Source organism: Canis aureus, chromosome 26 (genome assembly GCF_053574225.1).
Source record: "Canis aureus isolate CA01 chromosome 26, VMU_Caureus_v.1.0, whole genome shotgun sequence".
NCBI classification, from domain to species: Eukaryota; Metazoa; Chordata; class Mammalia; order Carnivora; family Canidae; genus Canis; species Canis aureus.
Genome location: NC_135636.1, coordinates 8,125,349 through 8,144,621, shown reverse-complemented (window position 1 = coordinate 8,144,621; position 19,273 = coordinate 8,125,349). Strand labels below are relative to the sequence as shown.

Genomic DNA, 19,273 nt, shown 5'->3' with positions numbered 1-19,273 from the left:
ACTAATATTCGATAAAGGAGGAAAGACTATCCACTGGAAGAAAGACAGTCGCTTCAATAAAAGGTGCTGGGAAAATTGGACATCCACATGCAGAAGAATGAAACTAGACCACTCTCTTGCACCATACACAAAGATAAACTCAAAATGGATGAAAGTTCTAAATGTGAGACAAGATTCCATCAAAATCCTAGAGGAGAACACAGGCAACACCCTTTTTGAACTCAGCCACATTAACTTCTTGCAAGATACATCCACGATGGCAAAAGAAACAAAAGCAAAAATGAACTATTGGAACTTCATCAAGATAAGAAGCTTTTGCACAGCAAAGGATACAGTCAACAAAACTAAAAGACAACCTATGGAATGGGAGAAGATATTTGCAAATGACATCTCAGATAAAGGGCTAGTTTCCAAGATCTATAAAGAACTTATTAAACTCAACACCAAAGAAACAAACAATCCAATCATGAAATGGGCAAAAGACATAAAGAGAAATCTCACAGAGGAAGACATGGACATGGCCAACACTCACATGAGAAAATGCTCTGCATCACTTGCCATCAGGGAAATACAAATCAAAACCACAATGAGATCCCACCTCACACCAGTGAGAATGGGGAAAATTAACAAGGCAGGAAACCACAAATGTTGGAGAGGATGCGGAGAAATGGGAACCCTCTTACACTGTTGGTGGGAATGTGAACTGGTGCAGCCACTCTGGAAAACTGTGTGGAGGTTCCTCAAAGAGTTCAAAATAGACCTGCCCTACGACCCAGCAATTGCACTGTTGGGGATTTACCCCAAAGATACAGATGCAATGAAACGCCGGGACACCTGCACCCCAATGTTTATAGCAGCAATGTCCACAATAGCCAAACTGTGGAAAGAGCCTCAGTGTCCATCAAAAGATGAATGTATAAAGAAGATGTGGTTTATGTATACAATGGAATATTATTCAGCCATTAGAAACGACAAATACCCACCATTTGCTTCAATGTGGATGGAACTGGAGGGTATTATGCTGAGTGAAGTAAGTCAATCGGAGAAGGACAAACATTATATGTTCTCATTCATTGGGGAATATAAATAATAGTGAAAGGGAATAGAAGGGAAGGGAGAAGAAATGTGTGGGAAATATCAGAAAGGGAGACAGAACAAAGACTCCTAACTCTGGGAAATGAACTAGGGGTGATGGAAGGGGAGGAGGGCAGTGGGTGGGGGTGAATGGGTGACGGGCACTGAGGGGGGCACTTGATGGGATGAGCACTGGGTGTTATTCTGTATGTTGGTAAATTGAACACCATTAAAAAATAAATTTATTATTAAAAAATAAAAATTAAAAAATAAAATAAAATAAAAAATAATAAAAAATTAAAAATTAAAAAAAAGAAATTCTTAGATACCTCAAATTCTTAGAAAAATATATACTTTACCAAACCTGAATCAAGAAAAAAAGAAAACCTGAATAATCCTAAAATGACTAAAGAAATTGAACAAGTCATTAAAATCTTCCCATTAAAAATAAAACCAAAAAACATCAGTTTCAGAAAATTCAGAAAACAAGGAAAGGAAATTTAGGCCAACCTCAGCTGTGAACATAGATCCAAAATGCAAAGTATGAGACTCTAAAATTCAGAACTGCAATTCACCACATTTATATTCATGAAGAATCATCACTTAGTTACCTCAGCTAATGCAGAAAACATATATATATATTTGGAAACTTTAAAATCCATCTATGACTTTTTATAAATCTTACCAAACTAGAAATAGAAGCGCACCTAATCTGATAAACAGAAAACTTCATTAAGAAAACATCGGGAGGGAATCCCTGGGTGGCTCAGCGGTTTAGTGCCTGCCTTTGGCCCAGGGCGCGATTCTGGAGTCCCAGGATCGAGTCCCACGTCAGGTTCCCAGAATGGAGCCTGCTTCTCCCTCCTTCTGTGTCTCTGCCTCTCTCTTTCTCTCTATGTCTGTCATAAATAAATAAATAAATCTTTAAAAAAAAAAAAAAAAAAAAAGAAAAGAAAGAAAACATCGGGAGCCTGAGGGAGCCTCAAATGATGAAACATTAGCAGAACTCTTTAAATCAGAAGCGGATTGACCATCTTTACCACGTCTATTTGCCTATGTACTGGGGGGCCAGGCCAGAAGTGTGAGACAAGAAAACAGACTAATTGGTGAGCCTGTTATAATTCACAATCTGTCCACCAAGGAAAAAAGAAAAATTAGTAGACAAAATGCTGCAATTAAATAAATCATACATATTCACTTGCTCCAGCAGTAAGAATGGAATGAAAGAACTTAAGCTAAATTCAAAATCATGGATAAATCTCAAAAATAATGTTAAATGTAAACAGTGGGCAGCCCGGGTGGCTCAGCGGTTTAGTGCTGCCTTCAGCCCAGGGTATGATCCTGGAGACCCGGGATCGAGTCCCACGTTGGGCTCCCTGCATGGAACCTGCTTATCCCTCTCCCTGTGTTTCTGCCTCTCTCTCTCTCTCTCTCTCTCTCTGTGTTTCTCATGAATAAATAAATAAAATCATAAATAAATAAATAAATAAATAAATGTAAACAGCAAGCCACAGATAATTATGTACCATGTGAGACCATTTTTATTATACTCAAAACCAAACAAAACTGCACAATGCATTGTTTAGGAATACAAATACTTGTGGTAAAACCATTTTTTAAAAGGAAGGGTAATGGCATAATGCAGAGGAGTGACTGCCTCCAGAGGAGAAAAACAACCATGAACAAGGATAAGTACCCAAGTACTTTCTAGTTCTTAAAATGAGGGATGGAGAGGGTGTTAAGAGAATGGACTTCAGCACCATGCTTTAAAACTTGCATATATGTTATAGATTCTTTAGTAAGTGTATCAAGTGCTACATAAATCATTTAAATTAATGGATAGTTCAAACAAATGATGGTCATTAGAGAACCTATTTATGTGACAGGCTTAATCAAAGCTCCTGTTAAAAAGACAGCTCCTCTGTACAGATTTCATTCACAGGAGGGTTACCATAGGAAACACAAAAACCACCATAAAATATACAGTGAATCAGTCTCTTACTCTGGGGAAGTAGGACAGCCCTTAAAGGAGAGAAAGGGGAACCATAGTCACTGAGTGCCAGCCATGAGTCAAGTACTGGATGGGAGGTCTTCACTTCTGTTTTATTCCACAAACCCAAAAAAGTCCATGCAATCTCACTAGTAGTCAGGAAAATATATATTAAAAACACTGAGTTTTTAACATGTCAGTTTGCATATGTATATGTACATATATATATATACATACATAAAATCATCAGTGTTGGTTAGGGCAACTTACACACTACTTGCATTTAAGTTTCCATATAAGTTTATATGACTTTTTCAGAACAGTTTGGCAATATCGGTATTTTAAATGTGGATACATTTCCATCTAATAATTTCACATCTAGGTAACCATACAGGAAAAATTCTCCTACATGTTTGCAAATAAAAAAAAAAATCACAAGATTATTCTTTGCAGTACTATTTATTAAAGTGGAAGGAAGAAAATACATGTTCATCATTTTTTATCTTCAAATGAAATTAAAGATCTAAAATACCACATTTTCAACAAAAATTTAAAAGTTAAACAAATTTAACAAAAACTTACTTCAAAAAGAAAGAGGATAGAGTCCAGCTCCTCTCTTTGTGATTTATTATTCCCTGGAATATAGGAAAAAAAATGTGTTATCACAGCAATATGTAAATTTTAGAATATTAAAAATTATCTTAAAAACATTTAAGCTTCAACATACACTCATTTATTCAAAAAAATACCAGGAGATAGCATTGAACCCATGTCAGGAATGTAGACAGACACCCAAGCCACACAGCCTGAGTCCGCATCTAGCAGGACTGCTCCTCACTAGCTGTTTAATCACGGCTTCCACATTTTCCAAGTCACTGTCAATCCGTGGAAGGCAATTTATTCGTTTCTCAGTTTACTTATGAGCTCAAATTATGATGGAACGCATAGAAGAAGCAAAGAAAAAGTTGTAGTTTTTTTGATGTGAAGAGGCACAGAACTATGAAAGCCATACATGTCTTTAGGCAACTCACACTGTCCTTTTGATAGTAACAATAACAAAAACTAGAAAACTATATAGCAGCTAGTTACATTTATTGTGTGGTCTCTATGCAGTAGACTCTGTGCTAAGTGCTTGTCATTCAGCATGCAACTTGGGAAGCAGCAAACTTTTTCTGTAAAGGGCCAGACAGTGAATATTTTAGGCTTTACAGGCCCCTCTTACAACCACTCAACTCTGTCATAATGTTGCGAAAGTAGCGGTGGGTAACATTTAAATGTTATGTGTCCAACAAATTATTTATAAAAACAAGCAGCCAGCTCTAAATTGTGGACTCCTGCTCTAACAAAATCCCCACAGCCCTAGCAAGTAAGATAAGATAGCACCCATTCATTGAACAAGTACTAAAGAATGTCTCTGGGTCAAGGGATTCTTTCAGGCCCTGAGGATACAGGAGTGATACAAAACACAACAATCCTTGCTGAGGAAGTTTATATTCTGGCAAGAGGAGGCATTCAGTAAATGAAAAAACCAAGACAGGGGGATCCCTGGGTGGCTCAGCAGTTTAGCGCCTGCCTTTGGCCCGGGGCGCGATCCTGGAGTCCCGATCCTGGAGTCCCGGGATCAAGTCCCGCATCGGGCTCCTGGCATGGAGTCTGCTTCTCCCTCCTCCTGTGTCTCTGCCTCTCTCTCTCTCTCTCTGTCTATGTCTATCATAAATAAATAAATAACCCTTAAAAAAAAAAAAAAAAAGGAAGAGGAAGGAAGGAAGGAAGGAAGGAAGCCAGCCAAGGGGGAATGTCAAAGGGATGGTATTCAATTTTAACCAGGGAAGTCAGGGACCCCCTTGCTGATAAGATGCCATCTGAGTCAATATTTGAAAGAAGGAAGGGAAGGAAGACACATGGACATTTGGGGGTAAGGAAACAAGCGATATGGACATTTGGGAGAAATTTGTTCCAGACAGAGGAACTGGAAAGTGAGAAGTCCTTATGGCTGAGCAAGTCTATCATGATCAGGAAACAATGAGAAGGCCCTTGTGCCTAGAGAGAAGGGGGAGAATTGCCACAGGTGGAGTTAGAAAGTGGGTAGCTTAAAGGCAGGCAGGTAGGTGGGGTCTAAGGCCATTGTAATGACTTCCAAAATTGAGAAGCTATTTGGGGGTTTAGAGTGCTGAGTCATGATGTGACATATGTTTAAAGCATCACTCCAGCTGCTCTTCTGAAGAAACTCTGGCAGAGGCAGGAGGAGGGGGCACAAGTGTGGAAAGGGGAAGACCATATCTGAGGCTACTACAAATGCAGGTGAGGATAATGGGAGCACCAGCATTACCAGCACAGGCAGTGGGAAAAGACCATTCTGGATGTATTTTGAAGGTAGAGTCAATAAACTCAGGTTTTTGGCCTAAATGACAGAAAGTTGAAGTTATCACAAGATGATTTCATTATTCATAGCAAACATGTCCCTTTAATCTGTTGTTTTGGTACACTTTCTTCCTGGTACTCCAATCGAAACACAGGTTGTGTTAAAAGAAAGAAACTTTGAAATCTCACCCAATTTTTATTAGTTCTTCATTATGATTCTTTGTAGTAGACTGCAAGAATGCAGAGTTTTCCCTCTCCTATCAAGAGATGTCTATTTCTCTATTTGCATCTGAGATGTATGTAACTTGCTCTAGCCAGTGTGACATTAGCAAATGTGAGGCAAGCACAAGTTTGAAAAGCCTTATGCACTTGCTGAGCTTGGAACCCTACAGCCAGCATGTAAAGGAGTTCAAAATAGCCTGCACACATAGAGTGTCCCAGTCAATAGCTTGCCCACCACAAGACATGTAAATGAAGCCATCTTCCACCAGCTGATGTGAGAGGCATGCACAAGCCTAAACTAGAACTTCCCAATAACCCAGAAAATTGTATGCTAAATGATTGGTTGTTGTATTAAGGCACTCCGTTTTGGGATGGTTTGTAATACAATTTGTTATGCAGCACAAACTAACTGATACACTCTTGAACAATTATATTTTTCTAAAAGGACAGAGAGAGCAAAAGTGGGGAGGAGGGGTGGAGAAGCCTTTAAAAGGGGTTCCTTGGTTATAGGGCTTTTTTTTTTAAGACAAGGGATTTTAGTATCTTTCTTTTCTATTCTGATTACCCATTACATCACACCTTCTCCCTCCACATACCTGTGATAAGAAGTTAAGTGGGGCAAAATTAGAAAACAGGATAAAAATCAAATTGTTTCATATCTGAAATATCAATTTTGGGCAGCCCCAGTGGATCAGCAGTTTCGTGCCACCTTCAGTCCAGGGTGTGATCCTGCAGACATGGGATTGAGTACCACGTGGGGCTCCCTGCATGGAGCCTCCTCCTCCCTCTGCCTGTGTCTCTACCTCTCTCTCTCTCTCTCTCTGTCTCATGAATAACTAAATAAAATCTTTAAAAAAAAAAAAGAAATATCAATTTGGAAAAAAATTAGGCTCAAGATTTACATCAACCTATAATTCAAAAAGGAAAAAAAAAACAAGCAATTCACTGAAAAACAAAAAACAAAAATAAAAATCCTTGTTGGCATCTTTGGGCACATGCCCATATTTGATTTGATGAATACATCTAGCACCTATGCTAGATGAGGATGCTATAAGACTCTGAACCATCTGGTATGTGTCCTAGACCACCACATTCCTTCCCCTCGGAGCCTGACATCTGCCTCAGGTTCTGCAGAAGCAGTCAATAACTCCTCTCTGTATCCTCTTCTGTATACCTGACCCCATCTCAACTCACTTCCCCCACCATCTTGCACCATCAGTAATACCCCTTTAGTTAGCCTGCAGACAGGCAAATGTAGCCTTTAAAACCCTCCCTTGACCAAGCTTACGCCTTCAGCTACAATCTTCTGTCTTCAACATCAAACTGTCCAAAAGGGTATTCTTGTGTGTAGCCTCCACTGTCTCACCCCCAGTCCCCAGTCACTCCATCTCTCTGGCTGGCTTAAGATCCCACTACTCACCTAGACTTTTCTTTCAGTACTCAGTGACAACTTCCTCAATACACAACCACTTCCTAATCCTGCTGCTCCGCAATTTTTTGCATCATCAAACATTGCTGACATTTCATTCCTTGAAATTCTCTCTTCTCTGGACTTCTGTGACAAAATGCCTTCCTGGCACCAAACCCCCTTCCCAGCTCCACACTACTCCCTTATCTTTCCTCTTTATCTGTCAAATAAATGAAGGCATTACACCAAATCCTTAACTGTCACTCTTTCTACAAAGAACTAGTCCCTTGTCAATAGCATGATTGCACCTCTCTTTTCCCAAGCTCCCATCCTTATATTTTTACTGCCCAGCCAGAACCTATACCTGGGTGTCCCACAGGCACCTAACCCAGACTGTCCAAAACTGCACTCATCATCCTACCTTCTAAACTTGGCTTCTCTCAAGGGTTCCCATCGCTGTTGTGGCAGTTTACAAACCAGACTCAACATTCTGAAAGCACAAATACACCCCTATGCCTACTGCAGCATTACTGACAATAGCCAAGATATGGAAGCAGCCCAAGTGCCCATCAATAGAAGATGAAATGGTATATACATAGAACGGTATATTACTTAGCCATAAAAAAATGATGAGATCTTGCTATTTGCAAGAACATGGATGCACCTAGAAGTTATTATGCTAAGTGAGGTAAGTCAGACAGAGAAAGACAAATATCATATGATTTCACTCATATATAGATTCTAAAAAAAACAAAAGAAATGAAAAAGCAAGCAAACAAAAAGCAAAATCAAACCTATAAATACAGAGAACAAATTGATGGTTGTAAGAAGGAAGAGGTTAAAGGGATGTAAAAAATGGGTGAAGGGGAGTGGGAGGTGCAGGTTTCCAGTTATGGAATGAGTAGGTCATGGGGATGAAAGGCACAGCATATTGAATACAGTCGGTGGTACTATAATAGCACTGTATGGTGACAGATGGCAGCTACATTTGTAGTGAGCATAACTTAATATACAAACTTGTAGATCTGGGGCAGCCCCAGTGGCTTAGCGGTTTAGTGCCACCTTCAGCCCAGGGCATGATCCTGGAGACCCGGGATCAAGTCCCACATCGGGCCCCCTGTGTGGAGCCTGCTTCTCCCTCTGCCTATCTCTCTCTCTCTCTCTCTCTCTCTCTTCCCTTCTGTGTATCTAATAAATAAATAAAATCTTTAAAAAAAACAAACTTGTACATCTGAAACTAATGTAATATTGTGTGTCAACTATACTCAAGTAAAAAATATTTTGTAATAAATAAATAAAACTGAGGTAAAAATAAGTGTGTTAACATGTAAGGATTTCCAAAATAGATTACATGTAAATAAATAAGAAGGTGATGATGGCAGCTAATATTTACCAAGCACATACTACGTGCCATACTCTGCCTGAAATCCTAGGATATATGTTAACCTGTTTGATGCTGACAGGAGGAAGCTGAGTCAGAGAGAGGTGAAGTAACTCGCCCAAGGAGAAACAGCTGGAAGGAGAGGGCAGGATCCAAACCCAGTCTGGCTCCCCAGGCTACACTATCCAGTCACCTAAATACAGAGCAGATTGTGCAGTGTGACCTTATTGGTTTGATTTTTCAAAGAATATTTTATATAAGTATATGTGTGTGTAATATACATTAATAACACATACAGAAAAAAATACATGAAACTTTTAATAGTGGTTGTGTTTAGAGTAGGATTGGGGGTCTGAGCAAAACATAAGGTTCAATTTTCATTTCAAGCCCTTCGGTGGAGTTTGAATTTTTTTTATAGTGTGCAAATATTATTTTTATGTCTTTCTTTTCAAGTAAACTATTCCTATGGAACTCATGCCTCCTTTGGGTTTCTTCTTCCATTTTCTCTGTAGCCATTTGTGGTTCAATTAACACTGTAAAGAGAAAGTTCCAGGGAAACAAAGATGCTAACCACTGCAATCTCCCAGCTTTGCTAAGATTAGTCTGGCAAGAAAGAAAGCTTAATAGCATATAACTTGGGGCTCATGACACATACAACCTTTAAAGCTTTCTGAATGTTAAAAAAAAAAAATTTACATATAAAAAAGTTCCTTTTGTAGAAGTGCTTACCTTTTAATTTCAAACTATTTTCCAGTGTTATAAAATTTTCATAGAAGATAAAATATATCTGAGAATAGTTGGTCTCAAAAAACTGCTTAAGATCACTTGCATCCACATTATCTGAAAAGAAAAAGTTACCATTATAACAATAATCTTATACAATTATCAGAATTCACAAACCTTTTCAGAAGTAAAGGAAAGTAAGAACTAGTTTTATCCCCCTATGAGATAAAACCAAACAATGAAAATAGTATCCCCAACCATTTGTTCTCCACTAAGAGATCTTAGTTGTCCTGGGGCCCCTCCCCCACAGGCAGACCCCTGCAAGGGACTGATTCCAGGGCATCAGAGCCACAGGGGCACAGCACTCACAGACCAGCTAGAAGTCCAGGGGTAAGTACAGGTTGGGAAGAACAAGATGCCTTCCTGTTGGGAGTGGGGAATAGAGGTTCACAGAGGAGGTGACTTTTGACATAGGCCATAAAGAGGAATGGGTCTGTACATCTGAAAAAACAATTTTGCTGCTGGATTCCTACATGGCTCAGTTTTTCCTCCCTCCCAGCTGACCTGAGACCAGCTCAACAGAACTGGCTGGCGCTCCCCAGCACACCCACCCTCTTCCACCTGGGCCACTGGTCAAAGCCTTCCCTCCAGCTCCTAGGTGAGCTGTTCCACTCTCTTTGAACACAGAGAGGCCTACCATGTGTTTCTAGAGTTGCCCTGAGCAGTGTTTCTCCCTGTTGGACCAGGACTGCTCAACCAAGAACTGTGGCTAGAAAGGTTATGCATGGAACTTAGCTCAGCCACCTGCTGGAGCCCAGCAGCAACAGAGCCTCTTCTTCCAGGGACCCAATTATCACTCACAACTCTGGTCAGAGTACTTATCCACTATCAACATGCCTTTGTACATTTTCCTTAGCAAACAGGTTATTTGTACCATTTACACAAACAGGTTGTTTGTGCCTGACCAAGGTGTTAGCTCTTGAGAAGAATACACTAGACATCTCAGGAAAATTAAAAACAGCTTCTTTAAATTCTGCAAGGATTACTCAAGAAACAAATGTACTGCTATTCACTCTATGATAAAGTAGATCCAATTGCTTTTGGGGTCCTAATACTATGTCTATATGTGAACACATCCATTACTATATTTAAGTTCTATAAACGTGACACTAATGCTGGTGAATCAAAGGAGTTGTTTTTCTCCTTTCCCTCCTCCATAGGGGCTTTTCATGGGGAAAAAAAAAGAAAAATCTGACCTGATTCTTTGAAATGATGCACATAAGGTGTTTGTAAAGTCATATCAGCAGCCAATTTCACACTCTGTTCTGCCCCCAAATAATACCACAAAGCCCTAGAAGTTCCTAAACTAGTTACTAAACTAACAAATTTACCAGTGAAACTAGTATTATCATTCTTATGAGCTACATAATCCTGCCAAGGAATCCTTGAGTGCCTTCCACAGAACGTGTGGTTCCAAGAAAAGATTCTGTTCATTTTCACTCCAACACAAACTACTGGTCCACCCCCAACTAACTGTTCCCCCTGAAACATACTTCACCTGCTAACTCCTGTTCGCACTTACTGGTAGCTGAAACATCCCCAGCCTACCCCAAGACTAGGTCAATGACTCTGCTAGTGCCCCACCAGCTGGTTCTCCCTGGTCAAAAAACCTATCTATTGCTTTACTTAATTCCTGATGGAATCCCTCTCGAGAGAATTCTTGACTTAATTCTGAAGGAATGATCTGTCTTCTCTGTTAGAGATAATACAAACCCTACAGAACCTCTAGTCCATCCCATGCATCATTATGTCTCCTGCATCTAGCACAGTATTTATCTAGCTCAATATTTTCTTGAATGAGTTGAACAAAAGAAATGTCCTAAAACATATATATATACACACGTGTGTGTGTGTATATATATATGTATATATGTGTTAATATATATAACAATGACAGGATAATGGCCACCATATGTAAACCATTAATTAGATCATATGCCTATAGGAAAGAAATGGCCTAGCCCACTTTCAAATCCTGCGTACTATCGAGAAAGAGATTTCACCCCCTACTAAAAACTCCAGATTTCACTCCACAAACCTACCGCCAGCTGGATTTCTCCACGTGAGGGTCTACAAGGCTCCTCAAATCAAACATGTCCAAAGAAAGTATTGTTCTCTCCTCAAATTCTGTTCTTGCCTTAGGCCCTGCCACCCACCCAGCTACTCATCATCCTGGGTTCTTCTCACTCCTTCACAGCCCACCTCCGAGGTGTCAGTTCCACCTGCAACATGCTCCAGCCCTGGGTCCTTCATGTCCTCCATGGCCCTGCCTGCTATATGTCACCATGAATCCTCACCCAGGCTGCAACCATGCCCTCTGCCTGGGCTCCTGTTTCCATTACTCCCCTCCACGGTCCATCCTCCACCATGCAGTCAGCAGAAAAACTCAACACTGTATATCAAACCAGGTCACTCCTTCACTCAAAACCTCCCAGTGGCCTCCAGTAGTACTTAAAATCCAAACTCCTGACCATGGCCTACAAGGCCCTGCAGAATTTCCTCCATTCGATGCCAACTTCATTTCATAGCACTCTGTCCTTCACACCCTACACTTCAGCCACTGGGCTTCTTTCTATCCCCCAGATTTCTCAAACGTGTTCTCCATTTGGGCTACCTCTAGTATGGTGCCCCCAACCCCAGAGCCCCATATAGCTCATTCCCTCTCATCCTTCAGAACTGGGATCACACATTACATCTTCAAAGAAATCTAAAAGTGCCACTGTGTCACTCTTCATATGTCATCTGATCACTCTGCCTTCTTCCTTCATAGCTCTGCAATGGATGGATGCCTGACTGCTCACCAGTAAACAGGTCTTGGACATAGAATGCCATAAGCAAGCAAGCAATTTCCCTGGCATTGAGGGTGTGAGTGTACTGACACAGCAAGATGGCACTGTGAGGTTATTGGATGATTGATGACTCCCTCATCTTCCCTGGGCCCCCCTTGGTCTATCAGAGATACTTAAATAGAGCAACCTGAACAAAGAGGGTTCTAGTCAAGGTTGAGAAGCACTCATACAGACTGAGGTGCTCTCGTGAAACCAGAAGTCCAGGTAATAGCCACCTTCCTCCTCAACCATTTTCTGTCTTTCTTGTGGATGAGGCATGGATGGGACAGAGCTCCAAATACTTACCATCAAGACCATTAGATACTTTTCAGGTAACCTGAAAACTAAGAGCATAACATAGGTAACATAATCAGTTTTATTTATAACATGAGGACTCTCCTCACTGGTCTAGGAGTCCTCTTCACATGATTCCTTCTAGAGCACTTAAGATTAGTTGAAATTATCTCATTTATTAATTTCCTTCTTCACTGACTGACACTCCACTAGAATGGAAGCAGCATAAGGGCAGGAATCTCATCTGATTTGTTCACTGTTCTATTCTTAGCCCCAGGAACTGAGCTTGGTACCCGAAAGGTACTCAGGAATATTTGTTAAATGAATAAACAAACAATAAATATTACATATTTTATATCTCTAATTCAATAGCTGAAAGGACTGATTTGTCTTATTTTTTAAAAGCAAGATTCATCAGATGAATATTTATAAAGTAAGCCCAAATCTTGGAGGAGACCACAGATCCTGGAATTTAACATCCTGCAAAAGGGAACACAAGAAAATAGCCTGATTTTTAACAAGGCTAACTTCAAGAAGCATGGAGATAAGGAGTAAGGTTTGTTCAGAAAAAACAATGAACAACAAAAACAAAGTAACTATGACCAGAAACATCCTTTAGATAGACATTTTCTTTTAAGATTTTTTTAATTTATTCCTAAGAGACACAGAGAGAGAGAGGCAGAGACATAGGCAGAGGGAGAAGCAGGCTCCCTGCAGGGAGCCAGATGCAGACTCAATCCTAGGATCCCAGGATCATGACCTGAGCCAAAGGCAAACGCTCAACCACTGAGCCACCCAGGTGCCCCTAGATAGACATTCTTTACCCATTCATTCAAACATTACTGAGCAAGTTCCCATGCCAACTAGCCTTGAGCTAAGTGCTAGCAAATTCAAAGAAAATAAGACACAGGGTCTTCAAGGGTTCAGTGGTAAACAAACAAGTAACACAAAAGGCACCATGACCATAGCTTATGCAGAGCATCAAAGCAGGAAGTAGACAAAGCCACTTGGGGAGGTTGAGAATATTAAAAATGCTATACATTTATGCTTTAAAGATACTTTCAAGAATTTCTTTTATTTGACCCTCACCCATAACCCTGTAAGGTAGATGGGCAGGTATGATCAAAATAAAGAAACCACAGGTTCTAGATCTTATGTGACCTGCCCAAGGTGACACAGTCAGAGATCTGGGCAGAATTCCTATCTGGTGTCCCAACTCAAATCTGAACCACACAAAGGCCTCAGAGACAAGGAGGAATAAATCAAAACCGGAAATCAGGTCAGGAATATATAAAAATCATCATCACCTTGGGGATGTAAAGAAGAGCCAGATAAAAAAATGAACAGGAAGATAAGTAAACAGATGAGAAACGAGGGGTATGCTACTCAAGCCCCTCATTTCATGAAAATGGGAATTGCCGATTTCCCCATTGAAGGAGCTCATGCCAGTCCCCTTCACAGCACTATCAGTGGCCAGTAAAGAAAGGGAGGACAAATACTGAGCTACAGAGCCCAGGCCTTTGAGGTGAGGATTTTCTGTGTGTTTGGCAACAGACATCAGCACACTGCCTGACATAATCACAAAGCCCAGAGAAGTACATTCAAACTAACCACAGAGAAGCAACCAGTAGTAGATAGCTTTATGGAGCTTGGGGTTATTCCTTAATTTTCAAAGAAATCTTTAATTTCTCACTCTCCTTCACCACCAACCAAGAGCCAATAAACTGTTTCTAGTATTTGCCCATTTTATTTCAAAAATAATCTATAAGCCACACCAAAAGCTACACTCCCCCACTCCTCTGTCCAGCTAAAACCTCTGGTTTGCCAACCAGAGGCAATCATTTCTCCCCATCTAGCTGAAAGGCAACAGCAAGGCTGAGGGCGAAAACCTCTGGAGAAGACTGCCTGAGTAAAGTCCAGAAGCCACAGGGACTAATGCCCTCCCTTTTCCCTTTCCATATTCACTCAAGAGAACCCCAGTCTCAGTTTTGACTTTGAATCAATTGAATGTATTTATGCGTGCATAGGCCATGTGCTACACATAAAAAAGGATTTAAATTGTTTTAAATATTGAATACATGTGAAATAAGTTTCATAAATATGTAACTTGTGATATATAATAAAAAATTAAACAGTTCAAATCCACCCATCTAACCTAGTATCCAAGCCAATTAGGCTTTTGCCCCACCATTGAAGTGAGCCTCATCCACACTGTTAATCCAATTTTCAGTCCTCTTCAGGGCCAAGAGCAGATACACATGTGCCTCTATGCCCAAGCACCACCAGCCTGACCCAAGAGAAGAAAAAGGCCCCTAGAACCCACGTATAATGATTCTGGAAGCATACTGGGGCCTAAACTACATTCCTATTTGCAGAAAGTGGACCAACTCATCTTTAACTTTGTTGATAGTTTTGTTACAGCCATGTTGTATATACCAGTTATAGTGCAAAATTTTAAATTCTTCCATTCTTCCCTAAAACTACACACAGGTATTCAAAATTTCACCATGACTGATGATTTACTTTCACAGATGCTCTCCACAGCATTTAAACTAAAAAGCAAGAGTGGCCTAGAGAAACACTATTGGTTTCCCTCCAGCCTCCCACCTCATCCGCTCCCACAGACAGACCTTTTCCTCTTCCAAACAGAGCCCCTACTTGTTCAGGGCTCATCCTCCCCCACAGTCATGTCCTTCATGAGGCTGACCTATCCCCAGCCCCAGGAGGTAAGACTTGATGCTGCTGAGCCAATTACAGTGCCAAAACGCCCCTTGCCAGTGATATGTTTAGGCTCAAGTCTATGACCCAACACTGGTCAATAAGAAGTGAGAAGAATTCTGATGGAGATGTCTGGGAAAGGTTAATTGGTTTTAAAGAAACACAAAGAAGTATTTCCTTTTTTCCTGCCTCTAGATGTTGTTCTGAGTGCAATGCTTGTAACGGCTGCAGGCCTTTTGCCACCTTAAGAACAAGCCAGCCACACTGAGGACACTAGGGATGACAAGGCAAGGAAGCAGAAAGAGTCTGGACTGTCAACATCACAGAACTGCTGAATGAATTAGCTGATTCTGGATTGACCTGCCCTGGGGCTGCTTTTATAGGAGGAAAAAAAGTTCCTTATCACTTATATTTATATTTGTATTTTCTGTTACCTGCATCCAAAACATCCTTGTAAATACCAAAATGAAATCTGACAGCTGAACAGGAAACAATTAGTAGTACGACTGAAGAGGTTGTAGAAGATATCCATCCTACTAAAATGTATTATTTTCATTTCTCTATACCTATAAGGTAAACTAGATGTAGAAAGTAAAATTCTTATAAGTCAGGAAGATATTAACACTTAGTTACCCAGGACTGACAGTCCACATGTGAGTAATTCTGTATAAAGATGTACTCCAATTACTTAATGCTAAAGTTTTAAAAAGCAGAGCTACTTTATTTAAACATTTTGACATACATTTCTCAAATACAGGATTCTAAGACTTTGTTTTTAACCAATATGAAGTACCAGTATAGCAAAACATGCATATACACCAATGAAATACAATGTTTAAATCAAATGTGCTTTACATACATTTTAATATACTAGACTCAAGTTTCATCGGACTTTTTAAGTCCATGCAAAATGGCTACTTTTCTTGATCTGAATTGAGGCTAGCCTATATTACAGTCAAAACCACTCACCAGGGAGTCAGAGATAGAAATAAAACAGATAAAATAGTAGCTAGCTGGTAACCTCTACCCACCCCCATTGCCAACAACTAGGGAGGCAGAGAAGCGGTGATGAAGGCAGAGAGCCATCTTACTTACATCAAATAATAATTATTAATAATTATAGCAACAGCTTACAAGAGAGTTTTGAATATATTAACTTAATTAAGCCTCTAGTAGCCATAGGAAACAGGTACTGTCCTCATGGCCAGTGGAAGGTCAGAGAGATTAGGTCACTGCCTGACTCAAACCCAGGCAGTCAGGCTCTCACACTGCTCCCCTAAATCCAGTATTAACAGGTGCGACAGAGGAGGTACAGAGAAGCATAGCGGGAAACATGACTTTTTTAAAAAAGATTTTATTGATTCATTTGAAAAACAAAGAGAGGATGAGTTGGCAGAGGGACAGGAGAGGGAGAGGGGAAAAAGACTCCCTGCTGAGAGAGGAGCCTGACATGGGACTTGATCCCAGGACCCTGGGATCATGACATGAGCTGAAGTCTGATGCTTAGCTGACCAAGCCCCCCAGGTGCCCCTGGAAACACGGTACTTTTTTTTAAGCACACAGATCTGGTAGAAGTCACAAAAGAGTTACTAAACCTAAAACTGGAGCCAGAAGTTAGTTTATTTAGGACACCAAAGTTAGCCTGCAAGTGAAAGGACTTCCTCCTCCACAGGTTAAAAAGGTGGTCTTCCTATGAAGTTACCACAGGAAAAGCTGAAATGGCCTTTCCCAAGGGCCTCTCTTTACCTCCGGAAATCCATCACAATGTCCCTCACCCTCTCAGCAGCCGTGAACACTAGTCTGCTGTATCCCTCACACAAGAAACCAAAGGCCTCTGGTCACCGGGCAGCCATCTTGTCACTCCCAGGCTTCAATGTGATGGCAGCATGAGAAGACCAGAAACTATCTGAGGAATGGGTGGCAAGATAATTTGTTATATGGACCCAATAGAACCTAAGGTGGCCACTGAAGTATTATACAAGCCTTTACTTACTCGTGTGGAAAAATGTCCAAGGAGTGTTAAGTCAAAAATCTAGGGTTAGGGGCACCTGGTGGCTCAGTGGTTGAGCATCTGCCTTTGGCTCAGGTCGTGATCCTGGGGTCGAGTCCCGCATCAGACTCCCCCACAGGGAGCCTGCTTCTCTCCCTCTCTCTGTGTGTCTCTCATGAATAAATAAAATCTTTAAAAAAAAATCTAGGGTTAGACCATGCATAAGGACTATTCATGTAAAACTATGTTTATGCGTGTTCCATAACACAGAGACAGACAGAGATTGGGTGAGAGACAAAAAAACAGAGAGAAGAGGATACATGTAAGCAAGAGCAAGCATAGAAAACATTCTTACCAAAATTCTAATGATGCTCATTAGGGGACTGCAGAATTTGAAGAGCTTTCTTACACTTAAATTATTTTTTGATTTCTACCATTCAAATGTTTATAATGAGTACATTAAATTTCATAACCAAAAGAACTATGCACAACAACATGTATGGACCTTAAAGGCCTTATGCTAAGTGAAGTAAATTAGAGAAAGATAAATATGTACTCAGTGATCTCACCTGTACATGAAATCAAAAAAAAGGAAAAAAAAAAGCCAAACTCATAGAAAAAGAAATCAGACTTGCAATTACCAGAGAGGGGAGGTAAGGCAGGAAGGGAAACTAGAGGAAGGAAAAAACAAAAAACTATAAACCTATTTTTCATTTTGGAAAAAAGAAGTTGCCACAGTGTTTTGGAAAGAGATCTTTTTCAGGTATTTTTCAAAGCCTGACTATTTACCATAAAAAAGAAAGGAACAACTCTGCAGACATGACACCAGACTATAATGTTCTCTAAACTTGTCTTACTCTCCAACTTTGAGGTACATTCAAGACCCATACAATATATTAAACACTATCTTTACCAAGACCAAAAGGCCCTAAAAACAGCAAATAACTTAAATTTCCTGTCCAATGCTATAATTAAACTTATACTATATAGCACATATGTTGCACATGATGCCCTGTAATGACCTCGTTACAGGGGACTTTGCTATCTTTAGGGAAAATGGTGTTTCTCTAATTGTCACTTACCAAGAAATGCAGAAAAATAAAAAGCCAGACAAGAAGAAATTATCTCTGTCCAGCCACTCAATAACTTACACTGAGTAGGGACAAGCACATGTGTGACACCCTGGAATGGAAAAAGTGATGATATTTCCAATCATGATAAGATTCATTTACCTTGTAGCCTTAGCATACATTAAGTCACATTTCTTCATTCTGTGTAAACCTGGCACTGACAAGCAACTGCTAGAACAGATTCTCCATCAGTGCACACTCAACTAGCAACATCAGTTCATAAAAAGCACATCTCATCAATTAACACTGAGCCAGAGATAAGACTCCCCCAGGCCTTTCCACTAAAAAACTTGATATAAAGTACAAATGGGGCTCTAATTTAACAGGTTCCTGAAACAGAACCAACCACTGGTTTCTCTTCGCAATCATTGATATAGATAAATTAATATTACACTGACTAATGAACATTTTCCTGTGGTCATTCTTTTTCAGCAGCTGGTAGATTTATCTCCATTTTTTGTCAACATCAAGGGTACTTTTTTAATATTAAGAGGCCGAGACAGAGAGAGACGGAGAGAGACAGAAAGAGAAAGAAAGAGAGAGAGAGAGAATCTTAAGCAGCCTCCATGCTCAGCACAGAGCCCAAATTGGGGCTCTATCTCAGGACCCTGAGATCATGACCTGATCCGAAATCAAGAGTTGGACACTTAACCTACTGAGCCACCCAGGTACCCCAGGGGCATACTCTAATATATCTGCTTCTTGCCTCTTACTGGAATTTGGGGTAACCTAGCAAGCCCACCTCCATCCTGTTACATGCCTGAGCTGCTGTGTGCACCCCATCACATGACCCCACTGCAGTCTAGCTCTCCTGTCCCCTGGGCTGCAGTGTTACCTGCCTGTCTTCTCAAAACTACTCACTGATGCAATAAGGACAGACACAGGCCACATGTTCCCACCTTCCTCAAAACCTGCACCTGCCATGGCTTCCACAGCTACTCACTTCTCTAGCACCACTCCTTTCTCTCACCTCTTCCCCTTTCTGCCTCCAGCCACTGCTCAGTATTGGGGCAAAGGATCAGACTTTCTAGAAAGTAAGCCAAAAGAAAAGAAAGCTTTCCTCACAAAGGTCCTAAAGGTCAGCTCGGGTCACT

At 40.5% G+C, this 19,273-nt stretch overlaps 1 protein-coding gene across 8 annotated transcripts in view; it reads right to left on the bottom strand.

Annotated features, from left to right (window-relative positions):
- The window catches only part of RALGAPA2 (Ral GTPase activating protein catalytic subunit alpha 2), a 321,681-nt gene that overhangs the window by 277,679 nt on the left and 24,729 nt on the right, over nt 1–19,273 (bottom strand). For all 8 annotated transcript variants that reach the window (XR_013364745.1, XR_013364747.1, XR_013364748.1 and 5 more), the window contains exons 2-3: nt 9,166–9,276; nt 3,647–3,699 (exon numbers count right to left, since the gene is read on the bottom strand). Coding sequence is in view for 2 of the 8 variants with exons in the window: in XM_077871986.1 (XP_077728112.1) it covers nt 3,647–3,699; nt 9,166–9,276 (164 nt within the window). In the remaining 6 variants the exon portion in view is untranslated. The remainder of the gene's footprint in view (nt 1–3,646; nt 3,700–9,165; nt 9,277–19,273) is intronic.